Below are 22428 nucleotides of genomic sequence, written 5' to 3' on the forward strand. Positions count from 1 at the left end.
CCTCTATGCCACTTTCCCATTTATGTGCGCAGACCAGCTTATAATGCTGAAGAATAAAACTATATAATATAGTCATAACCCCTGTTCAGTCATTGACCTGCCTCCCTCCACCACAATTGCCATGCACAATGGGGAGAGCAGGGATGAGCCTGTTGGCACTGTTCCCCTTCCTGCACACCCCTGTCACCATTTCTGCAGCCCCCACATGTTGGGGCCTCAACTGTCGCCGGAGGGAGCCTGATCTACTTGAGTAGGCTCTCTTTGAGTGATTTAGACTATGACATTCGAAGGTTCTTAAGCATGCAGGGAGCTGTACTCTTGCAGAAACCACAATGATCAAAATTAACTAAGCAATAAGATACAACTCATAAGATAATTAACAATGAAAACTAGAAGCAGAAATACTCAAATGTTGGAACTGGCAGGAGAAATAGTAAAGGTGTTACAAATGTTAAAACCTGGTAAAATAAGAATGTTGTCAGTTTATATGTATATTGTGCAGGTCTGATACCTAAAATGCCGCCCTGGGCTCCTACTGGGAGGAAAAGCGGGATATAAGTCAAGTAAATAAATGAATGAAATGTCCCCTTTCTTTCCTAATAACTTCAAAGTTTCCTTGCACCCTTATTACACTCCATTAATCCATAATAACTAATGTTTCCTGGTATTGTATCTGTGATCCCCGATGTATTAACACACTTGCAGATGGTGGGAAGAACCCAGTCATCTTAAGCAGCTTGACTGCCTGTATTCCTTAAAGGGTAACTCTTCTGTCTTAAATGATCCATAGTGCATGTTCCTGGGCTGGAAGAAAGTCAAGGGGGCTGCATTTTGGAATGGAAGGGCATCGGCTAGGTTGAGGGGAGGAAGGGACGGTACTCAGAAATGAATGAGCCGCTGTACCAACCTATGAACAAACCCCTTTATTGTTGTAGGCCATGCTGGAGTGGCTGGCACAGCTTAGGACCCATTTATGCACGGACAGGACTGTGCCATAGGAGCCCCTTCCTGTCCCTGCATGGACCTATTATATGTGTTGTTTGAAAAGGAGGGGAGGGGAAAGCCATCTGAAACAGATCTCTTTCTCAGTTAATGTGATTGGGGCATCACCTGTAAGCCTAGCCTGCTGTTTCTGGGCTATCCTAGCCCTTGTTTTTACACTTCTCCTTCCTTTCTTAATGAGCCTAAATACTTCCCCATCCTTTAGTTTCCCTTGACCTGCATTGCTGATGCAATCCTCTGCGAACTCTGCACATGTTCCTTAGCTTTTCGTTATCCCAGATCTGGACCCTTTCACTTCCTTCCTTCTAATCCCATTTCACTCTTACTCTTCCTTTCTCTCTCTCTCTCTCCCTCTCCCCCACTGTACAGGGCACTCCAGCATACCAGTCTCCTGCAGTGCCTGGCCCAGTGTGCAGAAGTGACACCCTACCTGCTAGTGATGGAGTTCTGCCCATTGGTGAGTCATTAATGGAGAGAAATCCTGCTGCTTTCTCTCTCTTGTCCCCCCCCCAAAAAAAGCCCTGCTGCAGGGGGGCTTTGGAGGCAGCTAAGAAACTAAACTGTGACTGGTCAAGAGCCAAATCCTTTTTGGGTTCATGGCACATCCCCACTCCTGACCCTTGCTTGGGTTGTCTGAAGCCATTTGCTCTGTAGGTGTCTTTCTACTACAGTACTGGGTATTTCCAGGAATCTGTGACTCTCCAGATAATGTTGGACTCCAGTCACATCAGCCCCAGCCAGCATGACCCAGTAATCAGGAATGATGGAAGTGTAGTCCAACAACATCTGTAGTGACACAGGTTCTGTATCTCTGGTGTGTGCGCTCTCTATGGTTTGCCTAGTTTTATCTGTAGGGGTGGATGGTGGGTGGGTGGGTGATCCTACTTTAGATATGAGGTTGGTCTGAGAGGCCTTTGCATATTTGAATTCTGTGATGTTTCTTCTCTGCGAGGTACTGATGGTGGTTTAGTGCAGTTGCTTTGGCTTTCCCAGATGTTGCTGGGCTATAACTCCCATCATCTCTGACCATTGGTCATGCTGGCTGGGGCTAATGGGAGTTGTGAGTCCAGCATCATCTGGGAGGGTCATAGGCTTTCTCCACCTTGGCTTAGTGCATATGGCTGTCCCTTAACCTTGGCCTTCTTTGGGGCTTGGCACCACCCCTTTGCATTGCAGAGATGCTTTTTCTCTCTCATTCTTCTCCAACCCACCCATTGAGAGCTCACAAGAGAGGTCTGTAGGCAATGGTACCCATGAGTAATGTTGTTGCTGCTGCTGCCACCCTGACAGGGTGACCTGAAGGGCTATCTGCGGAGCTGCCATGCGGCTGAGGCATTGGCACCGGATCCTCTGACATTGCAACGCATGGCCTGTGAGGTGTCCTGTGGCCTGCTGCATCTTCATCGCAACAACTACGTACATAGGTTAGTGAGAGTCCTTATCTGATTGATTGCTGCTCTTTCCCATGGGTGTGTGTGTTTGGTGTGTGTGGGGGGGAAAGAATCCTGGGAATGCCCACAGTCCTCGTCTTGAGTTGACAGGTTGCTTCAGGGTTAGGGTTATCACTAAGCCAAAAATCTAATAGGAAATAAAATGTGTTGTGCATATAGTGGGTCATGGAGGAGCAGAGGTAGTTCTCAAAATCAGCCCTGTGGAAGCTGCCTTATTCCAAGGTCAGACCATTGGTCCATCTAGCACAGTTTGTCTACACTGACTGGTAGCTGCTGTCCAGGATTACAGATGGGAGTCTCTCACAACCCAAGTGAGGACTGAACCTGCAACCTTCTGCATCCAGATCTCTACCACTGAGTTATGGTCCCTTCCCATAGGAAAGTGTTGCCATGTTTATGAGAGTTTTCAGTGTAATGCCAGCCGGAGATGGGGTGTTTGAGGCCTGGTGAGTGGAGGTGGAAGTAGTGGTGATCCACAGAAGCAGGGATGAGGCTTTTTAAAAAAAATTCTGAAGGGTTTGTGGGCTGAGGAATGAGAATTTGTTGGTTCTTGGATGGAAATGGTGGCCTAAAGGGAGAATGTGAACCCTAGAATTTTGTGCGAGGAGTATGGCCTTATGCTAGGTGTGCATGGAGCGTGGTGTGTGCAGCCTGAATGCCCTGTCCTGCAAAACTGTTCTTTTTTTCTTCCTCTTTCTTCTGCCTGGACACATGGGCTCCACCATTTGGCTCACAGCAAGAAATTAGCCCACCATGGATACCTGCTGCAGCTCCTGCTCTTCCTCCCCAACAATATCCTGGTGCTGAGTGAGTGGCACTCAAGAGACTCCAGCATCAGTGATTTTGTTGAAGAGGGCGAGGTTTGCCATCTTCTGAAGGTGGACCATCCTTTAGAAACACAAGGAGGGAAATTGTAGCTGATCCAGGATATTGAGCTTGCATAGTGTAATGAGCTACAGATTGGACATCCCTAGGTTGAATCTTGCCTCTGCCATGATCTCACTTGATGGTCTTAGGCAAGTGTCTTTACTCTCTCAGTTTCAACTCTCCATCTCTAATATAGGAATGATATTACTTACCCTACTGCACAGGTGTACTGCACCAATGTAAAGATTAAAGCAAGATAAAGCATGTGAAGTGCTTTTAATTCTTAAGTGTTACATGTGCTTGCTTAGGCACTACGTGCAAAGTGAGAGGAGCTTGTCTCTAGGTGCTGTGTCAGACTTTCCCAGTCAGATGAGGAGAGTGAGTGGATGTCAGCAGCTGTCCTTGCCACTGCAAAAATGAAAAGGCTGGGGGAGGTCCTAGGAACTGTGCTGGATGAAGATGTCCAGTGTCTGACCAGTGGAAGATTGACCGTGATGAGGCTTTATGTAGGTGTTCTTTTTTTAAAAAGTTTTCTCTGTGTAACCACAAAGTCTAGGGATTTTAAAGAATTTAAGAATAGAGATTGGGAAGGGACCTTGTGCTTGCCTGGGAAAAATATTGGAGCCATGGAGCAAACGCTCCGAAATCTTCAGGTGTGTTTTGTTTGTTTGTTTTAGCATTTGAAAGGATTGTTAGAAAGACCTGATTCTTCTTCACCAGCTGCTATCCTGTTCCTCAAGGGGGAAAACCTCATATTTATTATTTATTATTACATTTGTACCCCACCTTTCCTCCAGTGAGCTTAAGGTGGCATACAAACATGGTTCTTTCCCTCCCAGGTTGTTCCTCATGACAACTCTGTGAGGTAAGTTAGCCTAAGAGGCACCGACTGGCCCAAGGTCACCCAGTGAGCTCCATGGCCGAGCGGGGATTTGAACCGTGGTCTCTCAGGTCCCCATCTGACACTCAAACCACTACACCACACTGGCTGTCTTGAGTAAGAGAGCCATCACACTTCCTTGAGGAAGGGGGTTGATGTAGCAGGCAATGGAGGGCTCCCTTAAAGACAGAGCTACAACTACCATGATCCATGGTAGAAAATGATGCTGCCATTAACACTATGCTGGCCAATGCCTTTATTCTCAGCAATCTGTGAAGGAGAAGGGTCCCACCAGGCCTCTCTCATGTTTGAAGGAGCCCTCTGTCACCAGCTAGATCTACCTTCTGTTCTCTTGAAAGAGGGAGACAGAGTAGTAGGTGGAAGAGGGCATCCGGTACAAGCAGAATCAAGGCGGGGCACTTGCTTGCAGTTGCCTGTACCTGCCTTGATTCATATAGCAAGTATTCAAACACCAGGTTGCCTGCTTAGTTGAGCATTTCTGCTTCAAATTCTCACCCCATCCCTAAGGAAAAGGCTTCAGGATACCAGGGCACAGATGTGATCTTTGTGTCTTCAAATGTGTCTGTGCAATCGTGAATACTAAAAATGTGGATACAGAAGCTGAGATTCTCTGGATTTAATCTCATATTCTGTTGTTGTATATTGGATGTTGGTGCTTGGCCCTGAGTAGAGAGGATTGCTCTTGCTGTCAGTCCTTCATTAGAAGGACAAATTCCATTAGGGACAGCTTCACCCATTACTGCCTTGCTGTGGTCGCAAGCCATACCTGGCAAAATTCTACTTTCCATGACATTCCTAAAGGCACAAAGGCACTTTTTGGGGAGTGGACTTGGCAAACCTTCATGGGGTTATTCATGTCCTGTGACAAAAGCAGGTCAAAATGCTGCATCCCTCAAAGATACAGTTTTGCTATAGGGACTTTGCTGGAAAATCAAGAGGGAGGGAGGCAGTGGACCAAGAGCTCAGGGTGGTGTGTGGCTATAGCATAACATTCAGACTACACTCCTCTCTGTGGGTTTCATTCTTGACACATTTCAATGGCTAGTCAAATATTCACTGGTTGTGAGCCATGTTGGCCTTGGTATGCTAAACAAACCTGATGAGGGCATATTTGCAATTCTGCCCCAGCACATCTGGGCCAGCCCTTTCCCACTCCCTGGCCCTATGCTTTTGCTGCTGACCTGATCTGGGTCATAATACATGAACTCCCTTGGCCTGTCCATTGCTTCCTGCCTTCCATTGTATAATATCTGATGGGCATTTCTTTTGTCTAGCGACCTGGCACTGCGGAACTGCTTACTCACAGCTGACCTGACAGTCAAAATTGGAGACTATGGCCTTTCTCATTGCAAATACAAAGTAAGTTTGCTTTGGGGTAGGGAGCTATATAGGGAGTGCTCAGTGCTGGCAGGGTTAGCGTAGAGGGCTTGCAAGACTGACAGTCAGAGCAACCCTCTTAGGGAGAGGAGGTTACTCAGCTCTGAGTGCAGATATTTGAGGGGAGAGGAGGCAGAAAAAACCAGTGTGGAAAACCAGGACTGTACATGCTTGGGCATGCCTGAAGCCTGGACATACCCATACACAGGGGCTATCAGCATACATGCTGGAGATAGACTGGGATGTGGGGGTTGCCCATTCTTCCAGCAATAGTGTAACATGCCCGTGGGTGGGTGAAATGGATAGGAAGAGGCAGGGGATAGGTTTAGTGGAGCCAGCCATACTCTTCATCAGCAGTGGGTTTTCAATCATAGAATAGAATCCTAGAATAATGGAAAGGGCCTATAAAGCCATTCAGTCCAACCCCCTGCTCAATGCAGGAACCCAATGTAAAGCATACCTGGCAGGTGGCTGTCCAGCTGCCTCTTGAAGGCCTCTGGTGTTGGAGAGCCCAGCACCTCCCTAGGTAATTGGTTCCATTGTTGTACTGCTCTAACAGGAAGTTTTTCCTGATGTTCCATTGAAATCTGGCTTCCTGTAACTTGAGCCCATTATTCCATGTCCTGCACTTTGGGACGATTAAGAAGAGATCCTGGCCCTCCTCTGTGTGACAACCTTTCTAGTACTTGAAGAGTGCAATCATATTTCCCCTCAGTCTTCTCTTCTCAAGGCTAAACATGCCCACTTCTTTCAGTGTCTCCTCATAGAGCTTTGTTTCTAGTCCCCCCTATCATACTTGTTGCCCTCCTTTGAGCCTGTTCCAGTTTGTCTTCATCATTCTCCCATTGTTGGCAGGAATACTGGTGGAGTGGGGTGAGATGGGTGAGATGGGGTGGGCTAGGTCTGTTGGTGCCATTTTGATGTGATCTTGCTTTGGCCCTGCATGCCTGGCAGGATGACTACTTTGTGACAGCGGACCAGCTGTGGGTACCATTGCGCTGGGTGGCACCTGAACTCATTGATGAGGTACATGGCAACCTGCTTATTGTCGACCAGACCAAGACCAGCAACATCTGGTGAGAAAATTGGGGTTGGTGTGTTGAAAGGAGCTGGCCCTGTGGGGTGGGATCCTGGGAGGGTGGGATACTGGCAAGGCCAACCCATAGTCTAGGGCCTAGGCTGACAAGATGACTGGCTGTGGGGGTGTGCTGTAAGGCTATGTAACGTCTGCTCAAGATTTTTCTGAGCCAGGTGAACAGGAATACAACATGTCATCACCAAGGGATCTGTTATTGTTTTTATTCCTGCTCTCTGTGTTTTATTCTGTAGCTCCAGGTGCCAGTGAGTACTCTCTGGCATAGGTTACATTTTGCTCAAAAAAATGTGGCCGGCAAAAGAGTGATTGCACTGCAATAAGGTCAATAGATATGCCTGCTGAGTTTGTTCTTTTCACATGCTTTGTGTAGTGTGCACCCTGGTAAACCTCCCTGCTAGACAACTGTAACACTTTCTATGTGGGACTGCTCTTGAAAATTGTTTGGAAAATGCAATTGGTCCAGAATGCAGCAGCCAGAATAATTTCCAGTGGGGCATGTAACATCAATCATCTGTGAACTCCACTAGTTACCAGTTTTGTTTCTGAGCTAAATTCAAGGTTCTGGTGCTCATTTTTAGAGTTCTTTTATAATTTGGGCCAGGTTGTACTTAAGGGAGCATCTTCTCCCAAATGTATCTTCTCACTCTTAAAAATTCCACCTTCTAACTGGTTTAATTTGTCAGGATGGTGGCAACTGTAGATTTGGGTTTCTTTTAACTCAGTGGTTTCTAAACTTTTCTGCTTTGGACCACCTGAAAATTGCCAGTGGTCTTGGTGATCCACTTGATATTTTTGCCTGTTTTAGCAATTTTAATGCACTGTGCTCGATGTGAACTTCATTCAGGTGGTCTGTGGCAGATGCGTGTCTGTATGAAATATTCATATTGATTTTTAATTGTATTTTTATTGCTTCTCTTATTTTTTTTATTGTATTTTGTTGTATTACAATTTGCATTCCATAGAATTCAGATTGTAATGTCATAAAATACAGTATAAGAAATAAAAAAGCAATAAAAATACAATTAAAAATCAATATGAATATTTAATGCGCACACGCACATTCTGCAGACCACTTGAGTGACACTCACAGGCCACTGGTGCTCCATGGACTAGTTTGTCAACCCTGTTTTAACTGATTGCTCTGTTTTTGCTGCTGTATCTTTGATACCATTGTTTCATTGGCTGTTTTCGTTTTTGTTATGGGGGTTTGGTTTTGATTTCAGTATTTGTGATTATAATGAGGATTGCTTTATATTTTATTATTGTTTTGGATTTTTTTTAAAATTACATGGGGTATACATTTTTAAAATAAAATGCATTGTTGGTGCCCCCTCTCCTTCTCCAAATCATGGAATGAATTGCCTACTGAAAAGATCTGCTAGATTTGGGATCTTGGCACTTTTAATTGGGCTTTTAGGTGCCTGTTTGTTTAGGCAATTCAAAGTGCTTATTTGGTTTTATTGGTTTGGTGCCTATTTGGTTTAATAGTTAGTGCATTTGTTTGGGTTTCTTTCACCTTCTCCCCTTTTCATAGTTTTACTGGCATTTTTATTGCAATTTGATTTTGTTCCTGTTTTCCACCTTGAGGATTATTCTTTTGCAGGGTGAGCTGTACATTTGCTAAGTAAACGATTGTGGTTGCCCTGGCTTCAAAGGGTCTAGAGGCATGGGGGTGATCCAGCACTCTCCAGCTGTGGTGGCACAATCTGCCACTCTTTGTGTGTTTTTTGACCTTCTCTCTTGGCAGGTCATTGGGTGTGACCATCTGGGAGCTCTTTGAGCTGGGCGGCCAGCCCTACTGCCACTACTCAGACCGGCAGGTGCTCACCTACGCCATCAAGGAGCAGCAGCTTAAACTTCCCAAACCACAACTCCCGCTCTCACTGTCTGACCGCTGGTGAGTGATGGTATGGGGAAGGAGGGCTCTCAGAGACGGTATGGCAGCCATCCTCAGGGCAGAGATGGGCAATAGGCACTAAAGGGCAAACATGGAGTAGTTTCCCCCCTCCCTATGGCTAAAGCACAGCAAGGAAAATTAGAAGGTAGAAGCACCAGGGCCCTCTTAGGATGAGAGCAAAGTTCAGCTATGGTGAGTGCATGAATCAGATCCATCTGTGTGCTACTACCCTGCTACTCAGTGTGTGCCCAATATTCTGTGCTCTATAAGGGCAGGACTGGGGAACCTGTAGCCCTCTAGATATTGTTGGAGTACAGTTCCCATCAGCCCCTCCCATCAGGAACTGTAGTCCAACAATGTCTGGAGGGCCTTAGGTTCCCCATCCCCTATTAGAGGATGCAGTTCTATCTTCAGGGACCGCTTTGGTGCGTGTGCGTTGAGGGGCACAGGTTGTGATGGGGATGACTTTGTGTCTTTGCAGAACTGGTCTCATTTCTCCCTTCAGGAGAATGAAGTACACATACATAGTTGCAAAGGAATGCAATTTTGCAGTACTTGTGTCTAAAGCAGGGGCGGTTAACCTCTGGCCCTCCAGATGACAATTACAATCGTCCTTGACTACACTGGCTGGGCCTGACGGGAGTTGGAGTCCAACAACATTTGGAGGGCACCAGCTTAACTAGTCCTGGCCTAACGGATGGCTTTAGGAGTGGGGCTCTTGGAGGTGAAATCACAATATGGAGAAGAGAAAGAAGGGCTGTGTTACAAGTGGAATTGGGTTAGCAAGGAGTAGATTGTGGAGCGGGTTGTTGAGGAGGAGGTGATTGTGGATGGAGGATGGTCAGCTCTCTCTATGGCTACATGCTGAGCATGGCCTTGGGAGCAAAGGAGTGTCAAGCTCCCCTCTGCTCTGTTCTCTCTACTCACAGGTATGAGGTGATGCAATTCTGCTGGCTGCAGCCAGATCAGCGCCCAACTGCTGAGGAGGTGCACCTCCTGCTCTCGTACCTGTGTGCCAAGGGTGCTTCGGAGGCTGAGGAAGAGTTTGAGCGGCGTTGGAACTCCATGAAGCCCGGGGGTGGTGGAGGCTCAGGCTCCAGCTCAAGTCACATGGGTGTTGAGCTTTCATCCTTTCCCTTGCTAGAGCATTTCTCCAATGATGGTGATGATGTCCTGACCGTCATGGAGACGAGCCACGGCCTCAACTTTGAATGCAAGTGGGACCAAGGCAAAACTGAGCACCTGCCAGCCTCAGCCATGAGCCCTCGTGGTGCTGCACGGTACCATGAACTCTACTACCCGGCCAGCAGCGGAGGAGGAGGGGGTGGCAGGCACCTCACCCTGGGGGTCTCGCCTTCCTGCTATGAGTGCAAAGTGCAGGGCTGCCCCGGCCTGCATACGCCAAGTGTGGTGCCTGTGCTGAGTGCCCACAGCCCCTCCCTGAACAGCGAATACTATATCCGCATTGAGGAGGCAGCCTCCGAGGGCAGCGGGACTGACCTTGATTACACCATGTGCTCCTATAGCCCGGAGTTTGGCCGCCCTTCCCACTGGCAAGCCAAGGAAGGCTGCTGTGAGTCGAACAATAGCCCCACCGTCTCACTCGCCATGGAGCCCCTTCTGGGCCATTCGGCACACACTGACAGCAGTCCCTGGGAACCCCCTGACTACTACTCCTATGGAGGACAAGGGGATAAAGAGGTCCCATCCTACTATGAGGCTTCCCCCAAAGGCAGTGCTGAGAAATACCTGCTGAAGGAGCCCAGCGCCTCTGAGTGGCCTGTTCCAGCTTCACAGAAGAGCATCTTTGCTGACCCACTGGGTGTGTCTCCATCAGTGACTTACACCTACAAGGAGGCTGTGGCAGACTCAGTCACTCTGGAGCTGGAGGAGGAGGAGGAGGAGGAGGAGGAGGAGGAGAACTCTTGTGACAGCCCTAGGAGTGAAGGGGGTGAGAATGACGAATCCCCTTCCTCCAACAAGCATTGGACATCCAACATCTCAGCCAATAATAATAGCTGCCATCCACTGCCACCATGTGAACCGCCTGCCAATGACAGCTGGTGCTACCGGCGCATGATCACCTTTCAGGGGCTCATGGCAGAGCCACTATGCACAGTACCCCGGGACGAGCCCTCACTAGGGATCAGGGACCTAAGAGCAGCCCTTTTGGGTGGGGAACGTGTGACATCATCTCATGCAGGCTCCCCGTGTCTGGACACTGACTTGCCTACAGAGGAGCAAACATGTGAGGTTGCCAATGCAGAGATCAGCATAGATGACTCTACAGACCCATTGACTGGGAGTGGAGTGGAATGTCACGAGGCCACCACTCCATCATTGGGGGAAACAGATTGGGTGGCATCATTGGCATCATCATCCATGCCAGAACCCATCAACGACATGGATGCCAGGGATATAACCATGCCAGAAGAGGCACCAGAACCTGGAGAAGATCATCTCATTGTGGAAGAGGCCCTGGCTGAATGCTCACCCCAGGTGCCACAAGAGATCAATGTGGAAAGTGGCAAGAACACCACCAACAGTGAACAAGACAGGACACCAGACAAGACATTTTCGAGTGCCAGCTTTCCTGACTTGGATGAGGCCAGTGATGAGGATACAGCTGAGCTCACATCTGGAGTCTTCACTGACTTCCCGGTTGATTGCACCCAACGGCAGGATGTAACAGCTACCCTCAAGTCCTTGCAGAAGCAGGTGGGGACCCCTGATTCACTGGACTCATTGGACATCCCATCTACCACTAGCTCCTGTGAGGCATTTAGCCCCACAGCCTATGTGCCCTCAAGCCAGCCTAAGGCCCTAGATAGTGGCTATGACACAGAGAACTATGAGTCACCTGAATTTGTCCTGAAAGAGCCTCATGAGCCACGAGAGCCTGAAACCTTCACCCAGCTGGAAAAGGCACAGGATGACGGGGAGTGCCCAGCCAAAGAGCTAAGCCTCTCTAATTCCTTCAGTGCTGAGCTGCAGGGCTTAGATGAGAAGAACCCTTACCGTGACTCAGCCTACTTCTCTGACTATGATACTGAAGGGGGAACTCGGGAAGACGGGGAAGGGGACAGTGATGGTTCTGAGGGGCATGAGCTAGAGGTCCCCCAGATGGACACTGAAGAGTTGGGGAAGGACACTAACCAAAACAGCAGCACAGGAAAGTCTTCGCATTCCTGCCTTGAGTCCACTTGCCCAGATGAAGACATTGGGGGATGTACCTTTCCTCTAGAACAGGGGACGAGGAAAGACACTGATATCAATTTGTCACAAGAGCCAGTAGTGAATGGAGTTGCTTATGATGAGCGGGACTCAAACTCACCCAGAGATAAGAGTGATGGGACTGTTGCAGTGCCCCAGGCCCCAGACCTCACCACCAGATCCTTTTTCTTGTCACCTGTGGTTGTGAGTGCAGAGGTGCCCCCTGGGGCTGGTGAGGGAGATGCAAGGCAGGAAAATGTGCTAAGGGAGGCAGAGCAGCCAGGGGAAGTGCAGGAAGCTCATTGTCATGAGGAGCCCCAGAGCAGTTCTGGACTCTCACTGGATCTGTCAGTGGTGCCGTCTCGGCATTCTTCTGCCCCCACTGATTTTGAGGAAGAGGAGGACGACACAGAGGATAGCGATGAGTCGGATGAGGAACTGCGGTGCTACAACATCCAGGACCAGAGTGAGGAGAGCGAGGAGGAGTCGCTGACTGTGCCCATTGTGGTGGCTGAGAGCCACAGTGCTCGCAACCTGCGCAGTCTGCTTAAGATGCCCACCATGCTGGTGGAGACCTTCTGTGATGACCTTGAACGCAAGAAGAAAGCTGTCTCCTTCATTGAAGATGTCACTGTCTACCTCTTTGACCAGGTGATTTGTTATAGGAGTAGGGCTGACTACCAGAAGAGGTCCTCAAGTGACACCAGAGCACAGCCTGTGCTAAACAAACAAACAAAACACACGCACATACCTGTAAACATTGGTGTCATCTGGTGACCTCTAGCTGTAGTACACCTGAAGATATTTTTCATCATTAGTTTTGGAGAGGTACTGCTGGTGGTACACCCTAATCTTAACCATAAAGTTACAAGCCCAGACAAACTGCTGAATTTACCAAACATTCATCCTAAGCCCCAACCTTTAATTTGAACATGATCCTCATTACAAACAAACAAAACAAACGTCAGATGTTAACTTAGTATGGGAGTGACCCAGAATTTTTGCAGGGCCTTGGGTTGAGATCTGTGGGGGAGAGCCTTAATTATGGCCACAGCCTCTGGGAACAGATATGGGTATAAAGGTGTTTATTCCCTGGAGGGCAACCTGGATCTCAGAAGGTGTTCCTAGGATTTGAGATAATTATATCCCGTTTGTATTTCCTGTGCACAGGAAAGCCCCACGAAGGAACTGGCTGAGCAGCCTTTCCCAGGAGTGGCAGAATCTCTTCTGACACCACCTGTGCATAAGGACAGCGACTGTTCCCCAAGCCCAGCAGAGAGGACAGATGCAACCAACAATTCCTCAGAAGGGAGCACCTCTGAAGAAGAGAGTAAGGGTAGGAACTGAACAGAGCTGCAGGGCCCCCATCGTTCCTTCACCGCAGCTCATGCACAGACTGTTCTTTTGAGCTCAACCCACCCAGCCTTACTTGTGGGTTGTGTATCAACTCACTATGCAACATGGGTGGAGAATCTGCAGCCCTCCAGGTGTTGTTGGACTCAGCTATCAGCCCCAGCCAGCATGACCCATGGTTTTGAGACTATGAGAGTTGTAGTCCAGCAACATCCAGAGGGCCACAGAGTACCTATCCCTGCTATGCAATTCCCTGTGTGTTAGGGATTGTTGGTGGGATGAACAATAGTTTTGGCTGTCCAAAGGTGGGTGTGTTCCAGACCAAGAAGTGATCATGTTATATATTTGGGGACTGCCCCTGTTGTTTTTGCCTAACTTCTGTGTTGGAAGTGTTGGGATGCAGCTCAGCTTGATGCGGTTTGCATGAGGTAAGGGTAGATGGAGAAGGGAATGCCAAGCTTCCTAGACTATCTTTCTGACCTACCTGTGCTGACCTTCCTTCAGGTGCCTAGACTGATACTCTTAGAGTTGCTGCCCTCGTTTCCTGATTCCTCCCTTCTTCTTTCACCCACCTTGGGAGAGGAGACATGTTTTCCTTTCTCTCTCTCTCTCTCTGCTGAGATAAAAGGAGCAAGCATGGCTCCTTGCATCTCCAACTTAATTAGAACTCTCTTCCATCCAAGTATGTATTTCCTGTAATACATTAAGCTTTCTTATTTTCCAAGACAAAAGGGAAGTCTGCTCATACAGTATTCATTCATTCCAACCTTCCAAGCTGTGTGTAGTAACTCTGCCAAGTTAATCCAACATTCTACCCATTGCCATTAGCTCAATTTCGTAAGAACTTGGGGAATGTGTCTTGCTGGATCAGACCAAGGGTCCGTCTAATCCAGCATCCCAGTTTCCCATAGTGGCCGACCAGATTCCTCTGGAAAGTCTCTCTGCAGAGATCAAAGACAACAACCCGCTCCTGCAGTTGCTCCCCAGCAGCTGGTCTTCAGCTGCATACTGCTTCTGAAATTGACTTTCCACGTAGTCATCATCCCATGTTAAAATTCCAATTAATTTGAGTGCTATTGCTTATCAAGCCAAAATTGCAGTAGCTACACAGAAGAGGGACATGGCAGCAGATCTGGGTAGCTCCAATGTTTGCAAAAGAACAAAAAAACCCAACCTTTAGGATTTAGAAACAGCACTGTGTGTGAGGGGAGCATGCTGAATGTTGACTGTTGAGAGGGGAAAAACTGAAAACCAGGTGGGAGGGGGAATGGAATGAAGTAGTTGCCAAAGGGGAATAGAGAAAGATAGAAGGAAAATGAACCTGTGTGTTCACTTGTTCTCTTGTCAGCTATTTGCTTGTACTGGGCGGCCTTCTGTTTGAGAAGGGAGAGTTTTGAAGGCATTCCACTCCTCCAGGCATGTAAATGTAACATTTTTGTTGCAGGGACCCCCTTGTAATTACTAATGTCCACTGATAGACCTATCTTGCATGCATGAAAATCCACTGTGTCTCATAACGCCTTTATCACCAATCCTCCTTATTCAGGACGGGATATTTTTCCACCTGCTACTTGGCATATATGCAAGTATGCATTATGAACTTGGGAGCAGAAAGCATCTTTCCATTATTTATTTTTTAATTTTATATCAGAAGTTTACACCGTGTCACTTGATTGGATGGTTTATGGTCAGGATGTTCCAGGCTCTGTGCCTGGCTCCAAGCAGCAGTTTACTTAAAGCAATCTGTATTTGGCCACTAGAGGGGGATAGAAATTGGTACTACATAGCAAGACGAACTCAGTAATCCAGGCGAGAGGGCAATAGGTCTAACATGGAGTAGGATTCAGGCCAGCCCTTTACTCTTCCCCTGTGTCTTTCTTTTCCACTCCAGGTGGTGGTTTTGAGTGGGATGATGACTTCTCACTCATGCCAGTGAAATCGTCCGTTACGGCATCATTGACATCAGCGGCACCTGAGCCTGCCCTTCCCAGACTGCCATCCACACTAGTGCCAGCTCAGAAGCAGGTGCTGCCCATCCAGTTTTCACGCTTCACAGTCTCACCTGCACCAGTGTCACGGTTCTCCATCACACATGTCACCGACTCGGATGCTGGGTGCGTAGGAGGTAAGGTGCATTCAGAAAGCAGAAGGGCCCCAATGAGAAAGGCTAACCCCGGACATCTGTAGAAGCTTTCTGTTTCTGTAACCGGAGAAGAGTGTGTCAAGCCATATGGCCTGGTGTAAGTGTCACACGATCAGCACCAGAAAATGAAGGAATTTTAAAACACAATAGGAAGTGGAGAACACTTATGACTTCTGTGAAAATGCACAGTAGTGTTTTTGCTGATGGCACTAAATTGAACCCTAATTTTTAGATAAGGGTTAATTTTACTAAGACCATGTTTTCATGGAATTATTTCAGTTTACCAGCTGCACTAAAAACCCTTTTGTAATGTACACAACAGTTGAATAGGTGAAAGGAAAAGGGATATGGATCCATCTTTAATGAGAACCCTAATCAAGGAGTTTTTGTTTATGTCAACCTTAGAGCTCTAGAGGCCCTTGCTCCCACTTCCAAGGTACCTTTGACTGCCAAAAAAGAGTGTGACTGCTTGCTCTGTAGGCAGCACAGCCGGGAAGATCCTCTCTGATGACTGAATTGATGCATGGATGTTGGGATGGAAATTGTGTATTCATGTTCTTAAAATATATCTGAACGGGGCAGAAGTAAGGCACACCATTATGAATAACTCCTACGGGAGTATCTAATGAAGTTTGCTTATGTTCATGTGGGCACAGCCCATTATGTGAAACCCACTCGTACTCATGTTCAGCGCACCATCAATAATAGGCAAGTGAATGACATAAGAGAAGTCCATGAAAAGAGGTTGGTGGTCTTTGCCTAGATTATAATAAAAAAGTCCTTACTGTTTCAGCTATTTAAAAGTAAAAGGTTACACTTCAGCTTTTATAGAAACTTATACAATGCATGAAGCTGTTAATACTGCCATCCTGTTAAAAGGAACAGTTGAGATTGCTGCTGCAAGGCAAATTATAGAATTCTTTAGTCAGGTGTGGTGGATTATAAAAAATATGATGGATTATGAACAGTTTTAAATTATTTATATTTTGGAAGATGCTTCTTGGAAACAAACAACACAACACACACACACAAATGTATGTTCAGGTCCAAGAAGAATATAACCCTTAAATGCTCTGGTGTACTTCTCAGAGCTAATGTGTCTTGATGTGATTTTGGTTTGTTCATTGTAAGGAGTGGAGGGTTAAAGCAGTTACTTTTAGTAATTTGTCTCCAGTGGCAAGTGCTACCAGTTTCTGTCCATTCATAAGGTGGGTTTGCACTTGATAAGATGCTGCAAAATGTAGTTATGCAAGATCAAACTTCTGGTTTCTTCTGAAACTTGTAAGGCTGAAACGGGAGCCCACAACTTTTCCCAGGAAGGAGAGGCATGAACTGTCCCCTATTTAGAGCCCGTCCATCTCCCCACGTGGGGAGAAGCACCAGCTCCCATTTTTACTGTGCTAGTTAATTCACAAATAAATGGTTGCTCTGTTGCAAAGTGTCTTTCTATACATCTGGGGGCTGGCTGAGGGCAGATGGTTGGTGGGAGCAATGCCCCCATTCACCCCAATGGACCTACCTCTGCCGAGTATCTGAGATGGAGCTTCCTGACCTAGGTTTCTGTGTACAAAGCAGCATAAGAGAGAGACCATGTTGTACTCTGTCCATTGTAGGTGCACCTTAATCCCACACTTTCTGACAAAAACTAAAGATTTCCATGGGACAGGTGCAACATTGTCCAAAAAATTGGCTTAGTCATGGGGATTGGCTGGGAATGTGTCCTATTTTAGTTGTATCAATCTTCACAGCCTTTCATGTAGTAGAGATGGGTCTGCTACTTGGGAAGCTATGAAGAGATACAAGGCCTCTAAGGTTGTGGTGCCCCATTGCTAACTCAACCTTTTCCCCTTTCTAGGAAGCAGTGAAAACAGAGGTGACAGAGAATGAGTTGGCCACAGGCTCGATTTTGGACTTATCATCCTGCCCCCTACAGCATCGGTTTCTGCATCGGGGCTAAGGAGTAAGGATTGAGGCCCAGAACCTGGGTGGAGCAGAGGAACTCCGTGGGGGCCTCACTCTTCTTTTCCCTTTTTTTAAAGAGGCAGATTTTATTGGACAGATCTTGACTGCTGCTAGGCTGGAGACACCCCACAGTGAGGCAATTTTGTGATGAGAGTGTGGATGTGAGGGTGTGCGCGTGTGTAAGAGTGAATGTGTGTATGTGTACAGATAGACATATAGAACCTATAGCATTGAAAGGGTAGAGCTGTGACCTTGCTAACATTGCTGCCCTTTCACCCAAGCCATTTTGATACCCCTGGCCCTCTCTAGCTCATGCCTCTTGATGTTTTGACCCACATTGGCTTCTCAGGTTGGGGCACTGCCTTGAGATCACCACCACTTGTTCCCCCTGCCTTCTCTGTAAGCTTGTCTTGTGTTCTTTCCAAGCCCGCCTTGGGATATAGAGAGAGCACACAGCCTTGCACCTTGTGCCATTCAGACATGCTTAAATTTGGCCCTCAAGAACTGGGTACTCCTTTCCTTCCTTCCTAGTGACCGCAAGCTCCTCCTTGCCCCTCACTCAACACATGGCTGTGTCATGAGATCCAGCGGAGCCACCGGATGGGTTGTGCAGTAAGTAAGGGGAAACGCAAGAAAGAATGGTAGGCAAACTCAAGGGGCATGTAAGGGAGCTGGCCAATTTCCCTTTTTACAGTCTGCGCTCTCCCCCCCCCCCCGAATAGACTTTGTAACTACTGCCTGCCATCTGTCCGGCTGCACCACAATTGGGGCACTGAGTGGAACAGGAGCTGTGCCTTAGTGGCCTTTGGTATATCCCTTCTCCATCCTAGCCTTGGGAAAAGTAACACACCCTGAAGCCTGCCTGTTAGGACGTGAGGTGACATGAGTGGAAAAGGTGGAAATGCAGGAAATATGCAGTGACATTTAAAAAAATGTTTTACAGGCTGGGAGGGACACTGTGGTGTTGAGATCCACCTCTTTTCTTACCCCACCACCACCATCCCACCTCTCCCACAGTGCAATCTTCATCTTTTCCCTGGCCCAATATTATTGAGGTGGAGACTTTCTAGAGAGCCAAGCTGTGTACCATCGGGCAAGAGGTACGCTGGAATTGTGTCAATTTCTATGGTGTGGGGAGAGGCTCCAACTTCCTGTGGCAACTCCTAGAGTAATTCACATGCAGGGGGAGACGCCTGATGAAATGTGTAGCAAAAGCAGGTCAGACTGCCACACTGGGACTATTTTTGTAGAAAATTTATCCACTGCTATATCACCTGCCCCAACAGTGTGGCAGATTTAAGTTATTGTTGCCAAAGAGATGTAAAGAGTTAACTTTTATCAAGGCTTCTTGAGGGAGGGGGAAAAGAGGAAGAAGGGAATTTGGGGGAGGGGGTGTTTATGGTTCTTTTCTTTTTTGGTTTAAATTTTTATCAGTTTAAACCTTAGGATAATTTTGCAATGTGAACTGAAAAAGGAAAAGAATGAGAGGAGGGCTGCACTCGGGTGAGGCCTTTTGGGGCTATAGACCAAACACAGACCCTGGAAATCAAGGGACAGAGATGCAGATGGCAGCTAGTAGCGACTGTATTTCCTAGTAGGGCCATTTTCTAGTAAGGGCCAGAGGAGATCCGTAAGAACACAGCAACAAAACATGTTTGTGTTAGAGGGTTTTTTTAATCGTACTTTCACATCAGTGGCTGGTTGTTTTTTTTTGCCCTGTACTGGTAGATGATATGAGTACAGGTGATAAGCTTGACATTGGGGCCAATAACTGTTCCCTCCTCTTTGGTTCATGACCACAAGGGGCATAATGCACTTTAAAAACATCTTAAGAGCTCTGCTGGATCAGGCCAGAGGCCCATCTAGTCCATCCTGTTCTCACAGTGGTCAGCTAGATGCGGGTGGGAAGCCTGCAAGCAGGACCTGAGCACAACAGCACGCTCCTCGCTTGTGATTCCCAGCAACTGGTGTTCAGAGGCACACTGCCTCTGACAGCTGAAGTATAACATAGCCATCATGGCTAGTAGCCATTTGTAGCCTTATCCTCCATGAATTTGTTTAATCTTCTTTTAAAGCCATCCAAGTGGGTGGCCATCACTGCCTCTTGTGGGGTGAATTCCATAGTTTTAACTATATGATGTGTGAAGAAGTACTTTCTTCTGTCCGTCCTGAATCCTCCAACATTCAGCTTCACTGGATGTCCATGAGTTCTTGTACATCAAGAGAGATCATGTCCCCATCCCCACCTCACTCACCCTTTTTTCTAAATTAAAGTTTAATTTACACACCCACACATTCATCATAAGGGATGGTGCTCTTGGTTTCCAGTGATGATGCTGAATTTAAGATTTTCCTTCTTGTTGTAGTTAGTTGAAAATTTGTTTAGGAAGGCTGCACTCCTAAGTATAGTTATAAGCCTCAGTATAACTTTTGAGTAAACACACTGGTCGTTTCTTAATTTGTCACATCCTGGGAACTAGCCAGGATTCAGCTTGAAGCAATAGTTTTGTCTTATCCCCCCCCGCCACCGCCTTTGAAGAGTCATGTGCTTGCTTACTATCAGCATGGTAAAGACTAGGAGGCAGCAGTGCTCTTGCCTGGGTTTTCCCCACTTAAAGTTTGCATTATTTCCGGGAAGTGACAAATGGTAATGCCATTGGCTAAGTTCCCTCTTCTTGGCAGCCAGAAACCTGTTCCTTAAACCTGTTTTTCATGGTTTGGCTGGCAGAGGCTGGTGCGTTCACCATCAGGTATTTGCTGTTTGATCTTGCCAGAACAGCTGAATCAGTGATGCCACCCACATCTTCCTAGCATGGCACTGAAGCTGAGACTGGGAAGAAGAGAACTCAGAAGGAAGTAATGAACAGGAGGAGCAACCAGCAAACAACAGTTATAACATTGGTGGCTGGATGTACCTGAACATGGATAACTGGTCTGATCCAGAAAGAATTACCAAGACAACATGGCATTTTCTTTCCTGCCAAATTTCATCTGGCTGCTACAACTGATTCCCCCAAAGAGTTGCACTTCATGAGCTATTTTCTCCACACCAGCACATGCCTGCACCCAAGAGCTGGAAGGACAGAGTGCAAGCGGGACTTCTGCACTTTCTACTTTCTGCATTTTGCCAAGTGACATCGGGATTTGTTGCATCAGTTATCAACAGGCACCACCTATGGACAAGTGCTATCTTTCTCATCCAGCACAATGAAGTGCTACTTCCACTGGCCAAAATGAGAACCTCAGACTACTATCAAGGGTGGAGAATGGGGGCCTCTTATGCCCTGCGAAAAGAAAGAGTGGATGATTAGGTAGTAACTGTTACCTTTCTAACCAGAACATTGCAGCTTCAAGAATCAAAGTTTAGGCAACCCCTTCTGTTATACTGAATAATTTCTAAAGCTGTCTCCCACGGCTTTGGGAAGAGATTTATGCAAGATCTCCAGCTGTTTCCATATGAGAAAGACATTGTTCAAAGTGTGGGTAGCATCCACTTTGGATATAATCCAGCCTGGCACAAGGGCACCTGTAAGCAACTGGAGTGATTGTCACAGCGATCAGTGAAACTCTCCTTCCTCTCTTCCCTCTTGTTGCTGCACCTGGAGCACATTGGCCATTACCTAGGAGTCCAATGCATGTCACATTTCCCTCTTCAACCCAGCGATTTGCACTGGAATTGACAATGCAAAGAAATTCCAAGTTGGATCCTGGGGTGGAGAGGGAAGGACGAATGGGGCAACAGAAGTAGACTTTGCTTCCTGTTCTGGGTAATGGGCAGGTCTCTGTGGTGAATGGACATGTAGGAGTGGAAAGGAGTAGGGCTGTTTTAGGCTTTGTGACAATCCCTTTTCACATGCACAGCTGTGCAGAGGGATTGTGCACTTCCCAGTTACCCCTTATATGGACATGGATGTATGAGAACTGTGTGGAAACCCTAACACTGGGTTGACTCTAAATCCCACCGCACACTTCTGGCCACACGAAATGCCCAGTGTTCCACTTCCCACTCAGCAGCTACTTGGAAAAACCTCAGAAGCAGGGCATGTGAGAATGCTTGTAACATTTCCAAAACTACTGATGGCCTAACAGAGTTTATCAGGGGCTGCTGTATAGATCTGGTTCATGTGTTTCTATCCTTTGTGGGTATAATTTGAGATGAATTATATATGAATTGCTCCCAAGATCACATTCTGTGAGCACCCCAGAAATGGTTACCAGCATGGGTACGAGGCAGAAGCAACTAACTGCCACTGTGCAAGATGTGTGAGAAGAACAGAAGGACTATCATTGGTGATCCCTTTATCTTAATTTGTGGCTGGCTCAGGAACTTTCCAGAACTGGAGCCAACTGCAAGTGAGCAAAGTGGAGAGAATCAGCTTTCTTGCAGTGCCAACTGGTTTGGATTGCTAAGGATCCAATTCTAGCAGCTGTGCCAGCATATATTAGTGGCTAGGAGCCAGGTACACTGTCCACTATGCTACTTGCAGCCTTATAAAGCCAGTTGTTGTTTTAAGGCCAGCGCAGAAGAATTTTGCATTTGGACTAATGCTGCATCCACACTAGGTCTTTACTCTGAAATTGCCATTTTTTGTTTCCTCACTTTTTACAGAGAAGTTATATCACATTGCAGTCAAATCATTTGTTCTCTTGCCTTTCACTGTGCTGCTTTGATTTCTTTTGAGATCTCTCAAAATCTTGACTTTTTAAGAAGGAATGGAACAGCAGCACAATCTCTGCATGAGTAGGTCACCTTAGTGCTACTCTTACATCTTCCCCACCTCCTAAAAGATGGGCTTTTGATATGTACAGTGATGTTTCCAGCAGTTGACCCTTATCACCACGCCTCTTCATTCGGCACACTGTGGTTATTACTTTTTCAGCTGGTGCCATTTTAGCAGTGCGCATTTAAAAAGATAAATAAAAATGTGTTAAAATGCTTTTTCATGTTAAAATAAAATAATATATTTGAACAATAGCACTTAAATGAAAAAGCATTTTAGCCCTAATTTAAAGACTGAAAATAAATATATTGTTAGTCCCTTACCCACATGAATAAGTTATGCCTATTGTGTGATGTATATACACGCATAAAACACTGTATCAGCTGAAGTGTGGAAAGTCTGTTGCAATTCTACACGTAGCTTATAGCAAAAAAGCAACAACTGG

General features: G+C 46.8%; 1 protein-coding gene across 8 annotated transcripts in view; it reads left to right on the forward strand.

Annotated features, from left to right (window-relative positions):
- AATK (apoptosis associated tyrosine kinase) overlaps positions 1-22428 on the forward strand; it is a 124437-nt gene that overhangs the window by 99366 nt on the left and 2643 nt on the right. For 3 of the 8 annotated variants that reach the window (XM_061615768.1, XM_061615772.1, XM_061615773.1), the window contains 9 exons: positions 1372-1459; positions 2293-2426; positions 5496-5580; positions 6553-6674; positions 8442-8591; positions 9521-12455; positions 12975-13140; positions 15049-15282; positions 17156-18631. In XM_061615768.1, coding sequence (XP_061471752.1) covers positions 1372-1459; positions 2293-2426; positions 5496-5580; positions 6553-6674; positions 8442-8591; positions 9521-12455; positions 12975-13140; positions 15049-15282; positions 17156-17187 — 3946 coding nt within the window. In that variant the 3' untranslated portion in view covers positions 17188-18631. Of the gene's footprint in view, positions 1-1371; positions 1460-2292; positions 2427-5495; positions 5581-6552; positions 6675-8441; positions 8592-9520; positions 12456-12974; positions 13141-15048; positions 15283-17155; positions 18632-22428 lie in introns of those variants that run through there. The other 5 variants (XR_009761271.1, XR_009761273.1, XR_009761272.1 and 2 more) reach the window with 4 other exon arrangements.

This window comes from Rhineura floridana, chromosome 3, assembly GCF_030035675.1.
Source record: "Rhineura floridana isolate rRhiFlo1 chromosome 3, rRhiFlo1.hap2, whole genome shotgun sequence".
In the NCBI taxonomy this organism is placed as follows: Eukaryota; Metazoa; Chordata; class Lepidosauria; order Squamata; family Rhineuridae; genus Rhineura; species Rhineura floridana.